Source organism: Heliangelus exortis, chromosome Z (assembly GCF_036169615.1).
Source record: "Heliangelus exortis chromosome Z, bHelExo1.hap1, whole genome shotgun sequence".
NCBI classification, from domain to species: Eukaryota; Metazoa; Chordata; class Aves; order Apodiformes; family Trochilidae; genus Heliangelus; species Heliangelus exortis.
Window position 1 is genome coordinate 27,176,453 of NC_092454.1, and position 25,949 is coordinate 27,202,401.

The 25,949-nt window shown below is 35.3% G+C and overlaps 1 protein-coding gene across 3 annotated transcripts in view; it reads right to left on the reverse strand.

The window, feature by feature from the left end:
* FER (FER tyrosine kinase) overlaps positions 1-25,949 on the reverse strand; it is a 112,733-nt gene that overhangs the window by 48,940 nt on the left and 37,844 nt on the right. For all 3 annotated transcript variants that reach the window (XM_071731201.1, XM_071731200.1, XM_071731202.1), the window contains 6 exons: positions 25,395-25,514; positions 18,839-18,961; positions 17,831-18,020; positions 9,708-9,800; positions 3,076-3,279; positions 133-255 (listed from right to left, as the gene is read on the reverse strand). In XM_071731201.1, the coding sequence (XP_071587302.1) occupies positions 133-255; positions 3,076-3,279; positions 9,708-9,800; positions 17,831-18,020; positions 18,839-18,961; positions 25,395-25,514 (853 nt within the window). The remainder of the gene's footprint in view (positions 1-132; positions 256-3,075; positions 3,280-9,707; positions 9,801-17,830; positions 18,021-18,838; positions 18,962-25,394; positions 25,515-25,949) is intronic.

A 25,949-nucleotide genomic window follows, 5' to 3' on the forward strand; every position in this document is an offset into this window, starting at 1 on the left:
ATTACAAGAATTGGGATGGAGCGTTAATTTAAAGATATGTGTTGCCTTGAGCAAAGAACGCTGAAAAAGTTAAGAAAAAAGAGTCATGATACACTCAAGAATGAAAAATCTCGTATTACATGTATGTATTACCTTAACAACAGGATTCAGCAGAACAACACCTGACTTCTTTGTAATAAGCTGCTTTGTTGTGTAATGATGTTCTATGAGCTGAGGAATAGTTGGAAACCCAGTTCCTTCAAAACGATACTGATTCTGTTTGGAGGTAAAAGGAAATAAATGTTTCTCTATAAGCAACATGCTGAACAAGAAACTGCAAAAGCACATCATTGAGTTTCCCTCACTATTAATAAAATAAAGAAATGCTCGCTTAGATTTCTTTCCAGATCTATTTAATAGCATTTCTTCTGATTTAAATGAACTTATCCTATCACTCATTTCAGGCAACATGATAAAATAACAATTAATTTAAACTCTCAATTTAAAAAGATACAACAGTGAAACTTAAAACTTTGAATGAAATAAAAATGTTGTGAACCAGTAAGAAGAACACTAACATCTTAATTACCTAAAGTTCTGATAATTACAGAAAACAAACTAAAAAAATAAATATCTGACAATAAATAAACAGGACATTGAAAACCTATCTTACTCAGATCTTACTGAATCTACAATATTTGATAAAATTAATATATCCCTGGCACAGAGTTTAAGATGCACGATTGACCTATAACATGGAGTATATACCAGAAGAGTCTACAGCATCTAAAAACAAAGGCAAATCATGCATATAATTCACAGAGAATTTAAGCATGACATATTTCCTCTCCCCTGTACTACACGATTTTATCTCTTTTCATATACATGATTGAACATGATAGAAAGATTTAAATCTTTAATATTTTCTTAGAAGTGTGTAACATTTCTTTATATGCATGCAACACAGCAAAGACTGCTATGACATACCATTCGTTAAGGTGTTCAAGGGGAAAATCTATTTTCATTATTCTTCTAGCCTGTACACTTGATGGGGAAAAAGCCCCAAACAGTCAAGTGTTTATTTCATCCTCTGGAAGGTCTTAAATTATGCACTGCAGCTGACTGGGAATCACAATAGAGTCTGGTGCCTATGCAAGACTCAGAATCTATCAGTTAGAGAACCCTTCCTCAAAGAGAAAAAAATGCCATAAACTAGCCTGACAGTGGTTAAAACAACTGCTACAATTAAAAAAAATCAAAGCACAAACAGTGATGCAAACTTGTTTACACAACTGGGCATGCAGACTTTATCTTTCTAGCTGCCAGGACTAAACTCCTTGCAGAATGCATTATAAATTTCAGTTCCTTAGGAATTAAAGTATTAACTTCCTGAAACGGTCATATTTGCCAGTAAAGACAGGTTGGTCTTGTAATTTTTTTTTACATTCCTGGTTCTCTACTGTAAAACTGTTCTTACACACTGAATACTTTGTATTGTTTAACTTCATTCACTTTTTCAATAGTAACTCATCTTTGACCAGTAACACTAGTGCTCATTCCTTTAAAATAAACTACCTTATTTTTCTGTATCAATGCCCAAAAAACCCTGATGTCCTGAGATTGCCCTAGCACAAAAATCAGTGCTCCCTATTATTTCCTCAGCTTGGAGACAGCCACACACCCATCTGATGCCACCTTATGTAAGACTTCCAGAGCAGACAGAGTCCTTTGATGAACTTGCCACATAAAATTATTTACACAGGATTATTAAAGCCACACCAAGTGCATGATGTGCATTTATTCCTGCTGGGTCAGGATCAAGAGAGCTCCAAGTATCCTGCAAGACCCTCTGCATCTAGGTACAAGTAATTTTACTGCTCAGATTTTATGATTCAGCGTTCTGACACATCAAAATACTTTTTTGTATTTAAAGTCTTTAAAGTCATAAAATAAAAATAAAGCCCCCACTGAATTAACTTAGAAATTCACTTCTACAACAGAAAGTCCAGGGGAAAAAAAATTGAGGAAAACTCCATCTCAACTAGTGTCCATAATCAGTGGTCCTACAGAAGCCTTCCAACTTTTGTGAAGCTTGAAAAATACCACAGCCTCTCATTAAAAGTAAATAAACTAGGTACTGGCTTCTCCCAGAAATGCTGCATCAACTGAGGATTCATACAAGGAAATTCCCTTCGTGTAAACACTGTTCTGGGACTAAATTTGTGCATTTGTATATGAGAGATTTTACTACAAAAGACTAAAATACTATTTCCAGCACTAACGAATAGATACTGAGAATTATTTTCTGCTATGTCATATTTCAAGAAGAATTTCTAGTATTGTTACAGGGAATTGTCATATTTTGAATGAGTCTAAAATTCTGAGCAGTAAAAAAAAATACACGCAATAAAAAAAAAATCCAAGTATATGCATTGGTATATATGCATTGGTATCCAAGTATAAAACATTGGTAAAGATATATAAAATTAACATACTGTTTTAAATGACCAATTTTTTCTCAAGTTACATAAACAAGAGAACAATACATATGATCGTATATGCCGTGCAACAATCACAGGTGTTTGTGTCATACTGAACAAAATCCAGAGAGCTAAGAATAACATAGACATCTCCAGAGCAGCAGGGACTTCAAAGATCAACTGTATAGAAGCCTTTGCAGGTTATTTTATTCTCCATTAATGTTTCCATTTTTTATGAAAATGCAATGGAATCTTTACAGTCTGAATTAAAAGTAGACTAACTACCACCAACTACAAAAGATGGGGTTTAAGATGTATGTGCATAAATCAGTAGTAACATGTTCTGGATTTCAAAACACATGCGGAATTTTTGTTTCCATGTAAGATAAAAGATGTTGAATACCCTCAATAATAATTAATAATTAACATTTTTCTTTTGTTTCTGAAAACAAAATTTTCCCGATTCCAGCACTGATGCATACATTTTCAACAGATTTCATATTTTCATATAAAAGCTACAGCCACTTGCCATAGTAAATTACGTAGGTCCTAAACTGTATAGCTGCATTTATAAACTTCCTAACATTGAATATTCAGTAATGTATCAGAGACGTACATCAGCATATTGTATGATAAAGTGCCTCCGTTGTCCATCTGAAAACACAGAAAGGACATATTCACCAGGTTTCCCGTGGCTCTCTCGCACCAAGAAGTCTCCTTGCTGTTTTAACAGCTCCTGGGCTTCTATTCTTGGAATTGCACCATGATACCAGTCTTGGTCAGCCAATGGTTTCTCAGTGGTTGATATTATATCAAAGAACTTGGAAAAAGATTGAATAAAAATGTTAGTATAACAGTTTATTTTTACATGAAAAGCACAGAAAACAACAATAATTTCTATTTCTGTATCTAGGATACATATTTCTACTAGCAAACAAAATCAAGGCTTTTACATTAACACAAAAAGCACACTACCTTAAAAAATTAACATATAGAGAGCAAAAGTTCATGGAAACATCTACAAACCCACGTAATATTTTTCATTACTGTTCATTCATTGCTGTTTTTCTTAAGCCATACCGATCAACTCCTCACACATTCTGATGTGCTGCTAACAATTCAAAATGAAACATCTTTAGCCAGACACAAACTTCTCAGACAACAAAACACAAGAAATTTGTTTATATGAGGCATTTGGATAAAGTGTTTTCACAGAATTTACCAATTGCATCCCAGATCAATTAATAGCTCTATGAGACATTTATCCTAGCATTTACACTACTACACAGAATACACATCACGGTGCACCGTGCTTATGAACTTCAGAATTGGGTTTCTGAAGCCACAAGGATTGTGAGAAATTGTTCTCATTGTCTATGAATGAAAGGTAGTAAGTTTTAAGACAAAAATGTCACATATTACTTTTAACAAGCTCACATTGTTTAAGAAAACACTGAAAAAAACCCCTGCTCAATGACCACTTTGGATTTATTTGTAATGGCTAGAGAGACAAGCCCTTAGGTAAGCTACATGTCTCTGGTTTAACTGCTGTATCCTGACAAAAATAATTTTTCTTCACATCATCAAGGATGGTATGATATTTGCCCTATGGGCATGCGAAAGAGAACAGAAACACTCCACTAGCTGATGCAAGTGGCTAGTGACATTCTGACATGCTACATCAATGGGTATGGTACTCTCTGCACACATAACATCTTCCTCGCAAAGTATTTAGGTTAAAACGATTTACCTAGCCTAAAACCACTAAGAATAACCTCACACTCTCAAAGTGGGAATGAACAGACCAAAGAAAAGGGATCTACACAGAATTTCTTGTTTTCAGATACTTGCAATTCTTTTGCAATTTCACAGTGCAGTTTCTGGTATAAACATTTTGGCTTTTTAGCATTCCTTACTGCTTTTCTAAATCATAAAACAAAAGGTCTAGTTTAGTCCAGGATCCTGATGCAAAACTAGAGAACATACTTAAAAGCCTGACAGAGCCTCACATTCTTGTATCAACGTGGGGGTCTAAAGCCCTGAACCACTCTCAGTCATCATTTCAGACATGAGATGAGAGGTCAGCACTTGAACCAATAGACTCATCACTAGAAAATGCAATTATGCTCTATCACAAATTTTGCTCCTTTAGAGATTCAGACCTAGGAGGGACTGAGTAAGAAATAACAAAGGCTTGAACAAAAAGTGCACAGTTAAAAGAGTTTTTGGGAGCAAAAGATCAACTACAGGGCGCTGTGTTCATCAGCATATTGATCTACTTTAACCTCAAGATACTGTTTGGCCAAGAAGGACATACTCTAACTTCATCAACAATTGAATGCTCCCAAACCAGAGCTGTCTACCACTGTTAAATAACATTCTCTTTCAGAGATCCCTAAGAGACAAAAATAAGCTATCAAAATGCTAGAAAATTTTATTTATTTGAACATTCATTGTTCCAAAACACTAAGATAGATTTGCCGGAAACCCCAGACCACTGCTATACTACTGATTAATATTAAAGTGCTCAGAGTGACAATGCCTTTGCCACACAAACATATTATTACTTGAGATGAAGTATTTCTAAGAATAAAAGGACAGTTCAAGGTCAACAAACTAGTACATGGTCATCAGACAGGAAGGTTAAAAAAATAATCTGATAGGTTACTCATTTTATAGCTTACTAATGAGGAACCCACCAAATAATAACACTTCCTTATGCAGGAACTGGGTCAGGTCTGAGCCACTGTTCAGACAATCATGACTGCATTCCAGAATAAAACACCTTAGAAGCCTTTATGACAGAGAAAAAACTTATCGAAGAAAATAAGGGTATTCTAGACATGGATAACTATGGTGTCATTTATGACAATAATGTCAACTTTCCCCTTCTTTCAAATTTGGTTAATTAAATTTAGAAGGAAATAGGAAAATTTCAACAGGTATCCTCTCCTGACATCACTTTTACCTTTTTATGTGACCATCATAATGAAAGTGATTTCTCTGATGAAACAAGTGGCAATTATTCGTGTTTTAAATGTTATCAAAAATTCATTTTTTAATGAAAAAAATGTTATGACTCCAATGTTCTTTCTGTATGACACAATATTCACACTGACTAGCTTTGCAAGCAAGTGAAGCTGAAAGCCCAGAAAGAACAGCACAAAAGCAAGATACATAATAATTCTTAATACTGATTTCAATTCACTTTATACCACTTAGTGCTAATGTTTCTGGTGCATTTTATAGTTACGATTTAAATGCTTCAGAGATCAGAAAGGCTAGTATTTAAAGAAGACAGTGGAAAAAAGTACCCATACAAAATTAAATTCCTATCTCTTTTCTTTAAACTGTACTGAATTTAAATACCAGTAAGCAAATTAATATGACTACCTGGATGCCTGAAAGAAGAAGTGTGCATTCTAGGCTTCAATGTTCTACAATATCACATGGAGGATGAGGTCTCCTGCTCACTGTATGTATACACTTACAGAACCACTTATGTGAATCAATAGCTTAAATGAAATTTTTTCTGAGGTTTTTGTGGAGTTGAAGCTAAAAATAAACAACTATCAAAATCATACAGGAGAAAGGGAACTCACCCTAATTTCTGCTCTCCCTCCCACCTCCCTCCTTTTTCTTCTTCATTCAAGATTTCAATTTTTTCCCATATTTAGCTATTGGATTACTTGTGGGGGTGGGAACACAGACCAGACAGGGATCATTGGGGAGTGTGTGCCCTTCATACATACTTCAGCACACTTTTCTTTCTGAAGGGAGGGAAATAATCTTATATACTTCACCATGCTTCTCGTCAACCTAATAGTGTCCTCTTTACTTATTCTAAGCTGCTTTCTCTCTCCCTTTCTAACAACCCATTGAAGCAGCACCTTTTTCTCCAGCAGTGAAATGAAGCAGTCCCTTGCTGGTGGCCATATTCAAGAGAAAAACCGAGCAAACAGAAATGTATTATTTCTAACTCCAAAAAAATGAGCTATTACTATTATTCCTGTACTTGCACTGTCAAGGAAAAGAAAATAATAATGGAAATAATATTTTACAAAACTAATAGCTTACTCATTATTACTTTTTCACATACATTCCAAGATCAGGCTTTGTGTACCTCCTTCTATCCCATCTTTAAGCAAAAAACCCCCAAACAAACAAAAAAAAACAACTAAATAAGCTCAATTACCTCAGTGTTAAAAAAAAAAAAGCCAAACAAACAAAACTAAAACAAAAACAGAAGGCAGAGAAGGGCAGAGAAACCAGGCAGACTCCTCATTCAGTTTATTAACAGCATGTGTCAGAGACTGACCTCACTGATTTGAAATTGTCTCAAAAGAGCAATTTCAAAGTGAATAGCCCTGACCAGGGTGGAGGACCCGGCCTGGCCAGAGCTGAGCAGGGGATGACATCTGGAAAGAGATCAGAACTAAGAGCTAACAGCTGTGTGGAGACTGCTCCCCTTTCCTGAGGGCCTTCAATGCTGTAATGTCTCCCCAAGCACCATTACCCTGGCCAGGGTAGAGGAAGCCACCTTGGTTGTAAGGGAGTGGCACCTGGAAAGAGATCAGACCTGTGTGCTGGAAGCCCCCCCTCCAAGCAAACCTGTTTGCAATGGCTCTGATGTTCATGAACCTGGCCTGGCCAAAGCAGAACAGAGGTGACCCCTGGAAGGAGATAAGAACTGATGAGTGAGTGGGGGACTGCACTCTTCTGCAGAAGCTCTCCCCCTCCAGGCAGCCTGTCTGCAATGGCTCTGATGCCAATGCCCCTGGCTCCTGTGGCAGCTGACTGGCAGCTGCCCCTTTGGAACAAAAGGAACTCAAGGGTATACATGGCTGTCCATGCTGTGGCTTTTTTGTTATCTCTTGAGCCACCACCTTTTTGCTTCAGACCCTGTCCAGGATCAGTGACATCTTGAAGAAACATCTGGACAGCTGCACCCCTGGTGGTGACTCTCTCTCTCTCTCTCTCTCTCATTCTTCCCACTTTCTTAGCCTTTCTCTCCACTTCTCTCTCTCTCTCTTTTATCTTCTTTTCCTCTCTCCTTCTTTTGTCTGGCTCTATAATTTGCCTGGCTCTATAATTTTGCTTGTGTCAATTGTCAAATAAAAGTCTGCTTGCACCCAACCCTTCTACAGTTGGACTTTGTTTTGCAAATCCAAAGCAAAAAAAAAATTTTAATGTTACATCGAACCGTAACAGCATGCAAGACAAATACATATACATATACATATACATACACATGTATACATGTATATATACATATATATACATATATTCACATATATTCACATATATATATATATATATATATATACACATATACACATATATACATATACACAGTTCATTTCTTCTCTTTACTCACCTCACTTATTTAAACTTATGCCTCTTGCTACTAAAGAAAACTGGCTTGCATTCTGTCCAAGAGACGTCATCGGAATCCCTAACCTCACTACTTTTTCTTCAAACTATATTTTCTCTCTATAGTACCCTTTAACTTCTGATTCTAAGTACACATAAACTAAGTGCCACTCATAAGTATTTTAACACATTTTAACTGATGACTGCTTTTTCAAGTATAAGGTTTCTCTACAACTTTCTTCAGATGACACCAAAAATCCCATTTCACTACACACGAAATTCAACTTAAATATAAAACAGTGCTTTTAGAATAGCACTATCTTTAAACCAAGATAACACTCCACTTTTAAAGTTTCAGTACATCTAAAAAGTGTAACATAAAAACAGGTAGTTATTATCACATTTTTGCACTTTAGACGATCAGTACTAGTCCCTTTCTACTCTGCTTTGAGACCCTTCTTTGCACTGGTCTATTAAAAAAACACAATTCTTTTATGCATCTTATTACTGCTTTATAATGCACTTTCAGTAATATTGATACTACCTTGTTGGTGGATAATAAATTTTAAGTATCAGTTCATACATTCATAAATAAGCAGAGTTACGTAATTGTCAGCAGGGAAAAGCCAAAGAGCTGACCATATTAAGACGTAACTACTAATCCGTGAAGCAAATTTTAGCTGTATATGCAGTTAGCTTTTCTAACACACAAGAAATCACTAAATCAAAACAAGAAGCAAAATTGAAAACTGAGTGGTTGATATGTTCTGGTTTAGAGCTTATTTAAATGATAGGTAAACAAGAGTATACTTCTTAGTCAGATTTTACTTTCTACATCAAATTATCCAGTTCAGATCTTAATATCTCCCAGACACATTCCAAGGCTTCAACAATTCTACCTACCACATATCTAAACCCAGGTTTACACCAGCTTTCATTGAATTAACAGTAATGCAGATCAGAATGAAAATTCTAGAGTTTTTTCATAAATGCTATTTTGAGCTAATGTTTCAAATTTCAAGTTCACAACTAAATAGTAGGGGGTTTTTAAAGTCTTAAAATTCTGCTCAACTTGTTTGGTTGTTATTGTTTTGTTTGGGTTTTTTCAATTTTAATTATTAAGTTGTGGGGGGGTTTTTTTGTTTTTCTTTTGTTGGGAGTCTTGGGATGATCACCAGCTCTTACTCAAAAAACACAGGAGCAGTGTTTTCAAGTAAAATCTGACATGTCCGTAAGAAGGTGTTCAAGTATTCTAACTTGTTTCTATATGAAAACACAAGTAATACAAAAGCAAAAGATACAAAAAAGTCTCTCATCCATTAGGTAACCTGGGCAAAAAACTTTTTCTTCATTAGGAAGAAAGAGATACTCGACAACCATTTTTAGTGGGAACTGAAGCAACATGCATTATACCAAATTCCTGAAATAGTACCAGTTATTGAGGAAGTAGTAGTAGTAGTAATAACAGTAATAAGAAGAACAGTATGTTTATATACTGGTGCCTTTACAACAAATATAGGGAATTAAATCCTTGAAACAATGGGTAAAACATGCATTACCATTTGACCTACTACAGAATATAATCATTGCATTTGCAGTAAATCAGGCTCACTGGTAAGAGTACTCTTAAAAGCACAGCCTGGAGCCTGCAAGGAACATATAAATTCTCTTCTTTTCCTAATGTGCAACAAGTTTGGCATACTACCATGGCATGTTATTATCATGTGTGCTGATTCATCACAGCAGTGTTTTTGCAGCATTGTTTTAATATAATTTTTGTCTATGTAGATACAAATGGACAGTGGAGAAAAAAATCCCTATTTAAGCTTTAAAATAACAGTATGTAGCACAACACACATTATTGATACTACTTACAGATGATGAGCCCAACATGGATTTTGGAGACCTTATAATTCCAGCTATGGAGTGGCGTATAGTGTCAAATCTTGAGACTTTGTCTTTCTTGTCCTAGGAGAAAAAGCAGTATTTCCATTGAAAATAATCAAATTAGTATGATAACTGAACTACTCGAGAATGTGGAACATTTTGTTTAAATAAAAGAACAGGCTGAACCTCTACTGATACTAATCAGTTAATAGTGTCAGTGTGGGTGGGATTAAGCCAAGTCATATCAATTAAACTGCTGGCAGATTTTATAATTCCTTAAATCTTTTGTGCAGTTGTTTTAATTATAACTTTTGTTATTTCAGTTCTCCTGAAATACCTATTGTTTTAAAAAGTCATTGATTGGAAACTATTTAATAAAGCCCACATAGTAACACTCAAAAATACATAACGTACATTACACTTACCTAATATACTTGTAAATAACTTGTAAATATTACCACTAGCTAGTGCAAGCTATAGGATGCATTTGTTTTCTGTCATTACCAGTAACCACACAAACAGTCACCATCAGGATTTTAAATTCTCTAAGAAGAAGGCTTGAACTGGAACACTGAAACAGCCTTTTAGCATATCTAGTTCAGCAAAAGGCATTGTAATTTCAAGGTGCTCATAACTGAGCATATTTCTTAATCTCTGACTTAACCATCAGGTTTCAAAATCAATCTTTCAAAATCTATTGAAGAATCCTTAAAAAAATACAAAAATGTGTTAACACTGACAGTCTGACCTTCATTCTTGTAAATCACTATTAGAAACAGCTAAGGTATTTCAATGAATATTTGCAAAGTAATTAAACCTGACACAGAGCAACCATACACTAATGACCTCACTCTAAATAGCTATAGACTACCTAAACCATAAGAAACTGATAATGGAAGACAGGCTACAATTGTTTGACAATGTTAAAAAGCCAATTGCTTCCAAGTTTAGGCTGTACAGTCTTGACTGAAGAAAATTAATATCTGATGATGTAATACATGCAGCTTCAGTTTATTCCAAGACTTCCAAATAAGTAACTAAATCTGTCCACATTCTGTATACAGAAGATAACAGTGTTTGAAAATTACTTCTAAATACAATTTCATTCACAGAACCATAGGTTAACTAATGTCCTAATAAAATTAATTTATTTATTGGATACCAAAATTCTGAAATGTTCATCCATTTGTATGCTGTTAAAAAGCATGCAAAAACCAGTCAGTCAAAACAGTGTCAGGGAGTTTATTGCTCACTGAAATACTCATTAACTGTGTGCCCGCTTACCTATTAATCAATGACATTTTTATTCCTTTTATCAGACTCAAGTAATATGGCATACTAATTTTCTTATAATAAAACACTCTGTGCAGAGTCCTATTATTCTCCTGAAATTGTTTAATACAACTGAGTACACACACACACACACAAAAAAAATAAGCCTCATGAGAAACAGGAGGACACTAAATCTAATTTTCATGGCATGTTTACTGAATTTGGAACAATCCACTCATTTTACACATTTCTTCAGAAGTGAGCCATGAGATTTAACTGCAATTAGATGTCTCCTTCTTCTATGACAGGAAAAAATAAGTTACTGGAAATTCATTAATTCCACTACACTTCCCCTAAACAGTTAGTTTTCAAACTAACAGAGTGCTTATATAATGAAAACATCAAACTCCAAGTAAGGTTCCACACTGATCAGTTTCTCATTGAAAAGGAAGGAAACAAGATCAGCAACAGTGGTCCTTCACCACATGTTTCTTTGTCATTGCTCAGCTACAGACCACTTTAGAAGGACCATTATATATATTGCTGGAAACAAGTTTTCACTAAGACTTGTATATTCACCAGTCTAAAGACATTTTTTAATGCGTGTTAGTCACAATTTTCTTCCAAGAGTAGCTTAACAATACCATGAAGAATAGTGTATCTAGTTTATATATGACCTGGATGAGAGAAGAGAGTGTAATAACAGTAAGTTTGCTGATGATACAAAACTGGGAGGAGTGGCTGACACCCCAGAAGGCTGAGCTGCCATTCAGAGGTTCCTAGACAGATTATAGAGAGTTGGGCACAGAGAAATTTATTGTATTACAACAAGGGCAAGGGTAAAGTCTTGCAGCTGGGAAAGAACAACCCCAGGTACCAGTATAGGTTGGGGACTGAGCTGTTGGAGAGCAGCACAGGGGAAAAGGACCTGGGGGTGCTGGTGGATGGAAGGATGACCATGAGCCAACAATGTGTCCTTGTGGCCAAGAAGGCCAATGGCATCCTGGGGTGCATTAGAAAAGGGGTGATTAGTAGGTCAAGAGGTTCTCCTCTCCCTCTACTCTGCCCTGGTGAGGCCACATCTGGAATACTGTGTCCAGTTCTGGGCCCCCCAGTTCCAGAAGGAAGAGGAACTGCTTGAGAGAGTCCAGTGCAGAGCAACCAAGATGATGAAGGGAGTGGAACATCTCCCTTATGTAGAAAGGCTGAGGGAGCTGGGGTTCTTCAGCTTGGAGAAGAGGAGACTGAGGGGTGACCTCATTAATGTTTATGAATATGTAAGAGGTGAGTGCCAGGAGGACAGAGTCAAGCTTTTCTCAGGGGTGACTAACAATAGGACAAGGGGCAATGGCTATAAACTGGAGCATAGGTGGTTCTGTATAAATATAAGGAAGAATTTTTCACTGTGAAGCTGACAGAGCACTGGCACAGGCTGCCCAGGGAGCCTGTGGAGTCTCCTTCCCTGGGGACATTCAAAATCCACCTGGATGAGTGCCTGTGTGGCCTGCTATAGGTGACCCTGCTCTAGCAAGGGGGCTGGACAGGATGATCTTTTGAGGTCCCTTCCAACCTCTAACTTTCTCTGATTCTATGATATATATAGATGTGTGTGTGTGTGTGTGTGTGTGTACTGTCTTACTGGTTAAGTTGGGTTTCTATTTCAAGTCTGCTTTTCAAAGTAAAATAATATACACATGAGAACTGTCTCTCAGTAATCTTCACTCTAGCTACATTAAGTTTTGAATCTCTCAGCCAAGACCCTCATAATTTAGCAAAGGATTTGTTATATGAAAGGATTTTCCCCAGACAGTGATTTAAAATTTCTGAGTAAAGCAGAGACTCTCCTTGTCCTCAGGAAGAAAAGATCATTATACTTCCATACAATACTAATTCCAGCAAACATCAGACATTTGGCTAATCACTGCAAGCATGCAGGCTATGTAGTCAATACAGAGGCTTCAGACTGGCTTGTAAGTCACATTACTTTTTGACTACAAAACTTGAGAAGGACACTGGGAAGAAATTAAGAGTCATGAATGAGGAATACTGTACAGAACATTATAGAGTAGTATGCTTACTAGCATACACAATATATCTAGTAAAACCTATAAGTTGATTCAGTTTCATTTTAGTTTAAATCAATTACTCACAGAGATACTAGCTAAATGTTAGCATGATTTGTCCCTTCCTTTATTTTACACAACACTAATTTCCTTAAAAAGAAACTGATCTGTGGGCCATAATATTTTCAGCAAGTACTGAAATACCGCAAAATAATTTGTACTGCATGATGTAAAAGATCAAAAAATATTTTTGGCTGTATAAATCCAGAAAAACATATGTATACTGGATATTATTATTTAAAAATAATCTGTAATTTTTTTTTTAGAAAAGCAAGGAAGTAAGAAACTGGAGAGAGATCTAAGATAAAAACAGAACTAATTCTTCTGAGGGACATATAGATAGTAATACTATCTCTACTCATCAAAGGGTGGAAGATCAGTAATTAAGAGGGACAACAGACAATGGGTCATACATTGAGTCTTGCTAAAAAAAACTAGCCAGACATATACATACAGGTGATATAACTAGACTAATACCTTAATACTATTGCATTCAAAGAAATGCTAGTTAGTCAGACATGAACCATTTGCATGGATAAAGAAGTTGAATGGGGGCTTCCAAATGAAACTAGAGAACATTCACAGGATATTCAGAGGCAATATGAGCAGGACTCTTCAACTGAAAAGGCAGACACTCTCAGAAGAAAAGAAGATTTCAATTACAAGAAATAATCAGTGGTACCTAAAAGTTAAGCATGATAGTATTGTTTCTGAGATTTGGCTAGGGAACTGGTCCGCAGTGATTTTTATGATAACTATTTCAGTATAGTACAAGAGGTCCAAGGTGAAAACAAGAGGGAGAAATTCCTGGTAATTATTGCAAATAGTATGTTCAATAAACTTACAGATAAAAAAAAAAAAAACCAAACATACCATACAGTAGCTGCCAGAACAATTAAGATGCTCTCTTTTTCATAAACTGAGTTATTAGCTTAATTTTTGAAGATATGGATTCTCTAATGAGAAAGGTGTCATAACAAAATTCATCTTGAGGGTTCAAACTTAGTTAATGGGAAGAACAAGGAAGATCTTTGCTTTTAGAAGGCTATAGATGTCTGTCATGAGAATGGAGTTTTGTCATTTACAAGAAAGATTCCTTAAAAAAAGCTTTAGAAAAAACAGTTTTCTGAAAATGACCTTCCACATTAGTCTCTTCAGTAGGTTATTGAGAGGCCCCAAAACGATATAACAAGCCTAAACTATGACAGTAATGATGGCCTCTCTGTTGAGGAGTGGATATACTAACCACAAAATCTTTGTGTTTAAGGGGTATTAGCACATACTTAAAGGAGATAGAAAAGCTGATGCATATTAAAACCTAAACATACAGTAGAACATGCATGATGTCCTTGAAGTCTACAATTTGATTTCAGAAACAAGATTAATCTCAACCTCACAAGGCTTTTCTTTTCCCTCATCCATAGCAGAACTAGGTTTCTCAGACCACATGTAGAAAAACAGATTCTTTAATGATGCTATCTCTACCCAAGAAAACAGGGTATTTTAAACTATTATCATAGCACTGCTCTGGATATAAATTATGTTCCACCTTTTGAATTGCAGGGGGCAGTCTGAAAAGAAAAACTTTCTGGCATGAAATTGAAGAACAGGTATATTTTCTCAGATCAAAGATACATCCCAGGCCACACCAGTGGCCTAATAACTTGGAAGATAAGAAGTTTGATAATTCTTCAGACCATACCAAGTCTAAGAATTCAATCATCTTACTATCAAAAATATTTGCTTTATTTCTAAATAAAGTTTCTGCTCTTGTGATTACTTATAATGCATATGAGTACTTACACACCACAGAATCTTGAAGGTGCAACGGAAGCTAGAAAGTTGCTTGTTGCTGTTCAGGGAAACAGCAATATGAAAGTGCATTAAACAAGAGACTGGTGAACTATTTGGAGGCAATAATCTGAAAACCTTTGGCAGATTTTATGTAGAAAAGCCTCAATCAGCAAATATTCTGCGTAAATATGTTATTTTTTAAAAAAGGAACATGCATACTATGATTGACCTTTTGCTTTCTTTTTGAACGACTATCTGAACAGAATGTATAGTTAAGTTGTCTGCACTATGTTCTCTATTTTAATAAGAGCTTCAGAGGACTGATTTTTCAAGCTACGTATGAAATGCCAGGGAAATATCACCTTCATTTTTGAAATTCTAAGTAAATCTTCCAAATGCACTTCAAGGAAGTAGAGCACCTCTTAATGATAGCCAGCAAGACTGTTTTCAGAGAAATAGTACTTTTTAGTTATTACTTACTAAACACCATTTTTATTTTTAAAAAAGTAGGATTTCAATTTCCCCTAATTATCGAGATTTTCAGCTGTGTTCTAGGGAAGAAGATTACTAAATATACTGTACCTCAGCTGAAGCAGTGAGATCCTGTCCAATAGGCATTTCTGTGGAAGGAAAAAATATCCAAACCAAAGCTTTTTGCAAGGCAGATAAAGAGGCCCTGGAAATACAGGAAATAATTCCTGCTTTCCTTAATGAATGAATACACCTCCACCCACGTACAGCTTCAAGCACCGAGGGGTGCGTTACCAGCTAGACCCATCACATTGGCTCTATTATCATACCAGGATGCTTCAGATTTCTTTTGCTCTTTGTACTTTCCATGAGCTCGTGTAATTAGAAACATTACTGTCTCTTTCCTGACTCATCTGTACTCCGGAGCCTTCCATCCTGACAACAAAGCTGGACTGCAAGTTCTTCAGGGAGCATATGGGAAAAGAACAGAAACTGTGTCCTGTCATTACACGAGCAGAAGAGCTACACAGCTGCTTGTGCTGGCTTATGTGCCATAGGAGACCATGCACAAGGGACTTCCTACATTAGTGTTTTGTTTTGTCAGCTGTAAAAAAACCTCAAAAAAATAAAACCAGAACAAACCAAACCACCACTTCAGATTATTTAAATGTTCGATACACGATAACACACTGTTTTCCTCCATATTTCTAAGTCTCATTAGACTCACAGGGTCACATATGCAGTGATGACAAGTTCTGATTGTTCACTCATAACTAGTCTTTTGGCTCTGAGCTCCACCTGCTGACAACACTGCCACCTGAAGGTACAGCAAATTGAAAATAAGATTTATTTGGACTGCAGTTGTACCTACTGCTTTTTAGTCACTTTTACTAACATAGAATATCAACTTAATACTTTAACAAAATTTAAGTGGTATTTGCCTGTCTTAAACTAGTTTTCATAGTTCATCAAATTATAACAAAATCCTCTTAAGATAAAGTAGCATTGCTCTTAGCACATTTTAATATATTCAAAAATCCTTTTTTCCATCAACCTACAAATCTCAGTAGGTACCTCGTCCACCAAAAAAAATAGAATTAAAAAAAAAATAAAGTAAATTATCATAACATTTTTCTAAAATAATTAAGAGGTCAGAATTCTTTATTGTGTATTGTACATATATACAAGGACTATTTTCTCCCCCTCACTGAAACAGAGATTGGGAAACCAGAAGACAAACCTTGGTTATCCTGAACTGAGAATGAAGAATGTTATTCTCTGGAGTAGTCTCATCATTTCACTTAGCCCTTACAGACAATATTCAGTAGCGCTGCTACAGGATTTAACATGAAATAACTCACAAGATTGCCTACTCCAAAAATATCCCAAGCCTTCTGATTTTTCACAGTCATTATCCTGATTAATTCCTTTCTCCTCCATGTTTTGTGCTTTACCAATTCCTCCTAGAGCAAGGCAAGAATACAAGCTTCGTAAAAGAATGTTTTCTACCAGTGAATATGGGGACCACCTCATAGTGCCTTGTAAATATTTCTTAATAGCAGTGGCAGCAAAAGAATACTGACAGTTATGTGTAACTGTGGAACGGGAGAACAAACTTGGTTCCACAAGCAGAGGGGAAAAAAAGTTCCATTTCATTATCACTTCACTGAGCTACTGCTCTGTGGACCAAAAGAAATAGCAATCTAAACCTCTAAAGAAAACAGCCTACTAGCATCTTCTATATGTCAAACCTGATCCACAGAAGCAAACTATTGCTTGTCCTTTTAGTTGTTTGCTTTTTTATGTGGCGTATCTCTACACACAGCTTCATGTAATTGTAAAAAGGAAGTCACACAAAATAATTCTAAATGAAGCATGTAACTAAATTGCACAGGTTCACATCAATTACACAAAAATTTTCCTTTTCATTAATAAGGGAATGTAAACATTTAAAAATAAGTTGCAAAGAAACAAGTTTCTTTCTGCTTCAAGAAAAAAGTAATTACAGCACATAAAATTCAATTCTCAACTGTGTAATCCTCAAGTACACAATGTGTGCAGTGATTCCAACAGTTTTTACTGTTAGTTTTCTGTCTACAACTGCGAATGCATTTCTTTAAGAAAGACAACCAAATTACTTATAGCTATTCAGCCTACTTAAATATTTACACTTGTGATTATAAAACAATCTAATCTAGAATCTAGGTATCAAGCGTGACCAAACTAAATACGAAAATACACAGGTGTTACAAGTGATTGCAAATTACACACACACACACAAATAAAACTACCACACAACTGAACTGTTCTTTAAACAAGTCTCCACAAATGCAAAGTGAACTTTACTCATTATAGTCATCCTTGTGAATATCTTGCATCCGATCCAAGGGCTAAAGTACATTACAAAACAATTGATTGTTTTACATCACAATTCAGTGATGTAGAACTTACCATAGAAGTGACTGATCTGGCATCTTCTTCATAATTCACTACAGGTGGTGGCTCCTTCCCATCATTCTCTTGGACCTTTTGTTCCAGTAGTTCTTTCTGGGCTGCAAACTTTGCCTCAGAGCATCTTAATTGTTGAACTGTTTGCTTAAGTTCTTCCAGTGCTTGCTTTTGGCTCAGCAAGAGTACAATACTGAGGGGAAAAATAACAAGCAAATAAAAGAACATGATTTAAAATACATACTTTACTTCACAAAAAGTAAAATTTAGTAATAAATAAATACATTTGAATACTGGACCATGTTTTTACCTCACTTATCTATGCATTTTAAAATCTTTAAGTTTTACTAATTTTAAAAAAGTAATAGCATGAAAATTCCTCAAAAGAATTACTTTTTCAAAGGCATAAATATACGAAGCCAAATCTAGAAAATGATCAAAGCTACAAAACAACACAAGCAAACACCTTCACAGACCTTTCCCAATAATGATACTTTATAATAATGTTTTATTTATGGCACTGTAAAACACTCACCTTCACTCATCTCTCACCTTCATTATATACTGTGCAGTAGTACAGGGTACCAGATCTCCATTCAGTTTTGTAAGGAAAATTCAATGAAGAATGAACTTAACCTGATGAGTTCCCAACATATTATTGCCTAAGAAAGAGTATGTCTTGCACATGACTCTGAAAAGTCTTTCACAACAAATTCCACCAGAGAGGAAATCTGAACTGATTCCTCTTTAGCCTTAGAACTTCCACTTGATGCACATCAAAGGTCCAGTTCTGAAACTTTTCCAACACTACGACAATTCTAATAAATTAACAGAGCTGCTCAAATGAATTTGGATCTGCAGTGGTTAGGGGTTATTTCACAGATGGTAAGCTAACATGTTTTTTACAATAACCACTTCTCACAAAAGCAGAACAAGATTAGTAGAAATTATTTCTAAGTGTTAGGAATTGCATTATAAATGCTTTTTCATCAAAGTTTCATTTTGACTTACTCAGACTTCTTTTCACAAGTCTTAGAGGACTCTTCTATTTTTTTCTCTAGTTCCAACACAAGTTCCTCTTTGCTCAGAAGGGTTTGTTGTGTCTGAATCAGTTCTTCTATTACGGTTTTTAACCTGTAAGACAGATTGCAGAAACTCAAGTTGTGAATATATGAATTGTATGTATTTGGGAACGTTGTCTTCTTGAGAAGATGAAACAGAGCACTGGTTTTTAATCACCTTAATCAGTGCCTGGTGATCTTTTTTTTGTGCATATAGCTTTAAATTATTACATTAATCCATTTCATTACAGATCCCATAGTAGCCTCAGTATACATACAAGGTTAAAGAAAAATCTGCTGCCAGAAGGATTTCCTATCAATAAGTTTTTCTTCAGAAAGTGTAACAGGTTCTGTGAATTAATGCCTTGCTACCATATTGCTATTTTTGAAGGTTTTGTGAAAGATTAAAGCCTTCTAGCTCCTGAAGTACATTTTAAATAAATACACAGAATAAATACTTCGTTTGCATTCACCTAAATGATGACTTCTAAAATGTGTGTAAAAATATATAACTCCTAGCAATCGTTAAGTCAAGAAAACAATGTTTTAAAAATAAGTCAATAAATATGTACCCCTCATTTCCTTCTTGGCATTAATCTCTCAATCTTTAACTACCTTATTCTGCTTCCCCTGTACTTTCAAGCCCGATTTCAATACAAGTATGAAGTAAAGAGTGGAACAAAGACAAAACACTTATCACAGAACCACCAAAATACCTTGGTTGGAAAAGATCTTCAAGATCAAGACCAATTGTGAACTGACAAGTCCTTAACTAAACCATATCCATAAGTACTATCTCTAAATGACTCTTAACCACCTCTAGGGATGGTGACTTGACCACTGCCCTGGGCAGCCTATTTCAATGCCTGAAAACATGCCAGGTTAGGAAGTGGCACAGAATGTCAAGAGAGAGTAGTTTACACGGGGTCTAGATATCTAGGAGCCACATTCTATGTTCATATACAGCAAATTGAATTATTTGATTATAAACTTTGAGTTAGTTCTCTCTCCTACCAGTGTATTTTATATAATGTTGATTGAACATGTTTTTTATTCAGATAATTGTGGATCTCATCTTGAAGGACTTAAAACTACCATAAAAAGGCCATATAGGGAAAAACAGAATTTCAGTTCCCAGATCAAAAAGCATCTGCATGTGTTTATTTTGACATAAGGAAAACACTTAAAGCATTTCTCTCAAAATCCCCACAGGTCTCTTGTTAGTAAACATTTTAATTGGTTTCAGGCTACCACAATCTCTATGCCGAACTAAGAAATGAAAACTTTCTTGCACTGTGTATCCAATTTAATATCAACTAACCTTTATCTTCTAATACCTTGCTAAAAAAGTATTTACCAATTCTGTAACTGCACATACTGCTTTTTTTTTTTTCCAGCTGTCTAAGTAAAATTATAATGAACACTGTATGGACTTAGCAATTGGTTTACTGGAAGCAGATGTTACATCTAATGATCAAGCACCAATATACAAGAAATTAAAACAAATTTAAAATACTGCTCTTCATTGGAAGGTATGATTGTAAATAATGTAGAAAACCCTATGAAAATACTTTACTATTTCAAAAATACCAGATGTTACATTGCAGCATCAGTTTGAAATAGGAAATGGATGTAGTGCTCCCTAAAACTTCTGAGATGCTTTAGGACATTTGTTTATCTCCGAGGAAACGAAACAAAACAACCATATACACACTAAACTAACCTGTCTTCTTACATTTAACCTCTTGTTGTTTATGAACAATAATTTTTGTTCAAACTGCCTAACACCCCTGATTATGCACTGTATGATCTTGGTTGTGGTTTGTGAAAAGAAGTGTCTTGTGGTCTCATATTTGCCTCCTAAATAAAATCAGTTTACCAAAAGGGTTTTATTACTAACCAGCTAGCCACTGTAATCCTTATTAATTTCAACACACAATCCAAAACTGTAAGGTTTCAATGACATGAGAACACATACAGTGAGACCCCCCAAAAAAAAACCAGAATGCAGACATCTTCAAATTAGGTTCTGGCTACCTGGAAAGCTGCTTTTTTATACTTATTTAGTCATTAGCACCATTCTGCCTCAAATATCAATAAAAATAAATGCTTGTGCTTACAGAAGTTGTATTTTGTAAGATTTTTTTAATTAATTTGGATATTAATTCATATGCTGTCCTGTGCTGACCCAGCATAAAACCAGTCTTCATTTTAGTAATTCTACTTCTCAGTTAAGTCTTTTCCATGTAACTGTACTTGCTGAAATTAACAGCATGTTTTTCACCCAGTGTCTACTTCTTGGACTGATAATGCTTAATAGTTACTGCTGGAGAACGGTATGCTTGGTTCTGCTGAACACCTTACGGCCCAGAAACAAAAGGGAGGAAAAGGCACACACTTGTGTCCCTCCTGTGGTGAGGAGTGGACAAGACAGGTGACTTTGATCGACCAAATCGAGTATTCCATCCCACACACATCATACTCAGTACAAATGTGAGGGATCACAAGTGTCACACTCTCTTTGCCCACAGCCAGCATCCTGGGAGGACTCTGTCCATTTGTCTGCCTGTGATCCTGATCCCTGTATTCCTGAATCCAGCTCCTGTCTGCTGCTGACTCCAGAAGCCCAGTCCAGCATTTTCCTAGGGCCTGCCCTGACAGCCTCAGGAGTGGTGTGAGCATTATCTGGGGGAGTGCAACAGTGGTTTTGTATATATTTGTATATATTTTCTTTTTTAACGCGACTGTTTCATTAAAGCTGTGCAGTTCAGTTTCCAGTCTGTCTCTCTCCCTTATTCTCTCTCCTTTCCTTATAGGGGGAGGGAGAGGGGTTACTGGTGAGAATCTGTCAGTCATTTAATTGCTGGCCCAGCAATAAGCCTTGACAACTGCCCACTGATCAACACCTACTTCATAATGGCCTCCTCTCAGTTTTTAATGCATGCATCTTCAAAGCATAAACTTTTATTCTGTTACGCACCTCAGAATATCTGAATATTACTAAGTGATAGTCATCAAGACTAACCAGAAGACACCACACTTCTCTCATTACTTAGCTCATCAACACTGATTTTTAACTATCTCATTCTGTGAAAATTTATTTTAAAATATAAACTTACCTAAAAATGTAATGGTGAACAAATTTTCACATCATGTTTACTTAAAATTTATTTTATAAAAACCTTTAAGCAGTAGCATATGTAAAGCTGTCATTTCCCCCTTACATTCTCAATAAAACAGGTTCAACAAAACTGGTGGTTTGAGATCAATGTACCTCTTTGAATCCATTAAAAGTTTGTGAAATAATTGTATTATGTGTACTGGATTCATTATATTTGCTAAATAAATACAGTAGTTCTGCTCTGCAGAAAGTTAATGATGTAGCATCTTGAGAATCAAGGGCTATGATCTCAATACTATAGATAAACAGTCTATTTTCTTTAGTTTCAGAACATCTATGAAGTCCACCACCATCTATGGATAAAGGACATAATGTACTTAGAATTTCTAGACACACAGTGAAGCCGAAGGTAATATTTGTGGGATTTTTTTGGCTGAAGTGTTTTTAAAGCAAGACTAACAACATATATCCAAAATGCAATTAACAAAGTATATGAGCAAAGGCAGTTAAATAGAACTAAGCAGTTCTAAATGGAAGGTTTCTCACCTGCATTAAAAAGCAATTTAAAAAGAGGACAAAGAGGATCAGACATTTTTTACAGTGCCAGGAGCCACTAGAGCTCCACAAAAATCTGCAGTGCTTACTGCGTTTGCAAAAATCCATATATAATGACAATTTTAAAAGGGGCAAAGAATGCTGATTGTAAGATGTTATTTGAAGTAAGGGTTGAAGGTGAGAAATACAAAAGGGTTACTCTGGATTTTACAACATGCAATAACTGGACTGTCCTCTAGAAGACTAATTTTGATCTTTAAAGAAGCAAATATATAGTGGGAAAAACAGTCCAAGGCTTTATTTATGCAGTGAGGCTGCATAAACTGACGATTAACACTTAAAAATCAGATCTTGTAATTTTAGTAGATGATTCTGTGAAAACACTGGCTTAATACATTGCAGTGCAAAACCCAAGCAGAATGATCCTCTAGAATTTGTTAAAAGCAAAGTAGAAAACAAATACCAGAAGCCTTATCTTTCCTCTCTCTATGCTATTCATCTGGCTTACCTCCACAATTCTGGTCATTCCCCTAAAAACACAATAACCTTAAAAACATTCAAATAAAGATGATGAGCTTGATAAAAGGATACTAAATAAGCTTTGCCAAAGAACAGACTAAAGCTAGGGATGACTCTGAAAGAGATCACAGAGCACGAATTTGGCACATGTTAAACAAGTGGAACAGAAAGTAGCAGATTGTTCCTGTTCTCTTCCAAAACAAGAGCTGAAGAGCCATAAAACAAAATTATAAAGCAGCAGGTTCATAGAATACCAAGGTAATCTCTGAATTCCTTCATAAACAATTTTGTGGACAACAGGTAATTGTACACACCAAAACTGACTGGACAAATTCAAGACAGAAAAATACATCTCAGACCATTATAAACTACTCCTAAGGCTCTTCTTACAAGCAAACACTACTGTCTCAAAACATTTGGAGCTGAAAATTATGGGAGGCTGACAGATCATTGCACCATCATCCTGTTCTTGGTCTTCTCTCTAGACTTTTCCCTGTTGGTTAATGTAAGAGATAAGAAAGTTGGTTAGGTGACTCTGTTGTCTGACCTAATACAGCTAAACTTTTTTGCTCAGTGTCCTAGTATAATCTATACCAGAACAACTTAAAGACAGCAACACTTAGAACTATTTGATTCCTGCTCAAAAAAAAGAAAAAATCATAAAATTTATGTCTCAAATTTACAAAAGAATTTAAAGTGGATGAATAAAAGAATTGTAACAGGACACACTGGAAATTATTGAGCCACATTTATAAATATAAGTATGTGTTTCATGAGATCATTTACTAGAAAAGCAGTATTTCATCTGTTATACTTGCTGATGTCTTATTTCTAAATAATGGGATACAGAAGTCAACTAAGAAGTTATTTCTCTTTTTGAGCTATGGAAGGCAGAATCTTTGATAAACTGCAACACTCCATTTAAATGGGAGATTTAGTACATATATTTTTTCTGTTACTGTGCCCAAGTCTAGATGCACAACATTTATAGAGTTTAAGCAGAAATAATCTCAATTTAGCAATGGTCTAGAATATACTGTATATAACAACATGCTTTAAAAGGAAGGGAGGTGCTTTAATTATGAAGGGATCTTCTCAAAAGAAAGATCAAGATTAAGAAGTCGTCTACATGAAGAGGCTGAAACTTCATATTAAAAAGTTTATTTCAATACCTACTAAAGAATAAATAAATAAAAAAAAGTAATCAGGTTGCATAGGAAAAAAAAAGATGATGACTTTTAAAGGGACTTAATAAAAACTAGAGAGTCTGTCCTGTTGAAAAAATACAGAGTATATACAAAGAATAATTTGCAGAAGACACTGCAATATGTTCACATTTGAAATACCTCACTGCTATTGGGTTTTTACTATGGTTTTCATTTTCAGAAAAAACAAGAAAGAAACAAGGGTCATTAAGCAGAAGAAAACATTTAAGAACTTTAAAAAACCCACACACCATTGATACCTTACTTGGATTAGTTATGATTTCTAAAGGAAAACTTTATAACGAAGCATGGCTAGAAAAACATTGTCACTCAATAAAATTATGAATTCTCCAGTTTAAATTGCTATGATCAATAGAAAATGAATAGATGTGTAATTCATGGGTGCAATCTCACGTGTGACTGCATTGGACCACTTTAAAAAAGAAGCTGAGGCTTGTCAAAAATTGAGTCTGATAATATAATAAGATAAGAAACTCAGGAGGAAAGCTGTTGCCCAGCAGCAAATGATTAAAGGTGAAGTTGGTAAACATAATGAGAAGATTTAACTAGGCAGTATATTAAACAAAGTATGTATAAAAGTAGTGTATCACCCCAAATAGCTAAAAGCTCCATGAAATGCAATACATCTACAGCTGTGCTAGTAAGTTATTGTAGTTTAAAGGCTATACTTATGAATAAGAACTGAATTTTGGAAAATGACACAGAAGTAAAATATTCATAAAAAATTTCTGCGTGGCAGTTTACATCACTGGCTACCTCACTTTACTTGGTGGTTTCACCCACAGTATTTTTCCCAGAGTACTGAAGGTGGAAACTGTTTTGGGAAGATTAATCAGTATGTTCCCAAGAAGGATTTATGACGGACTTGGGGCAATGGAAAAAACAACTGGCAAGGAGCAGAAGATGTGTTGAAACTGCTGGCAAGTTTCTGAGAGACTGGGGAGTATTTTGTGCAAAGGAGTTATTAAAGCTACATGTGAAAGCATGAAAATACAATTTTTAGAAACCGGACCTTAAAAATGAGGACACAGCTATGCAGGGATCTGAGTGAGAATTTGCAAAGGATGAAAGGTTTGTAGACTTACATGACTTGTAAACTTTCTGCTGTTAGATTATTCCACATGATCTCATTAGCCTGAAGGTTTTCATTTTCTTCTAGTAAAGATGTATCAAACTCAATTTCTTGTTCAACAACTTCCGATGACCTAATTTGGTAAATAAACATTACATTTTCAAAATTAACTTAGAGTAGATCCTAAAACAAGGAACGATATCTTAAATTATCTTACTAACTAGAATATAGTTACAATTACATATTAAATAAATTTAAAGGTATCAATTCTATACTTTGTTTTTTCTTTGAATAAAGAGAAGAGCATAAGTCTTTAAATCATACCAGATTAACAACTATTTGAATTAAGATCACAGCATAAACAAGTTTCTTAAGGGATCCCAGTGTGAATGGGTCCACTCTTAGCTGATCCTGATATAAGACTGCACGTGACAAATATCTATTCCAATAACAACAACAAAAAAAAAATCCAGTAAGTCTGAGAGAACTGTTTCTGCATACAAATACTGAGTAACAGTTCACTAAATGGCAAAATAGTCTATTTTTAAAGTAAGAAACTTTCTTGCTT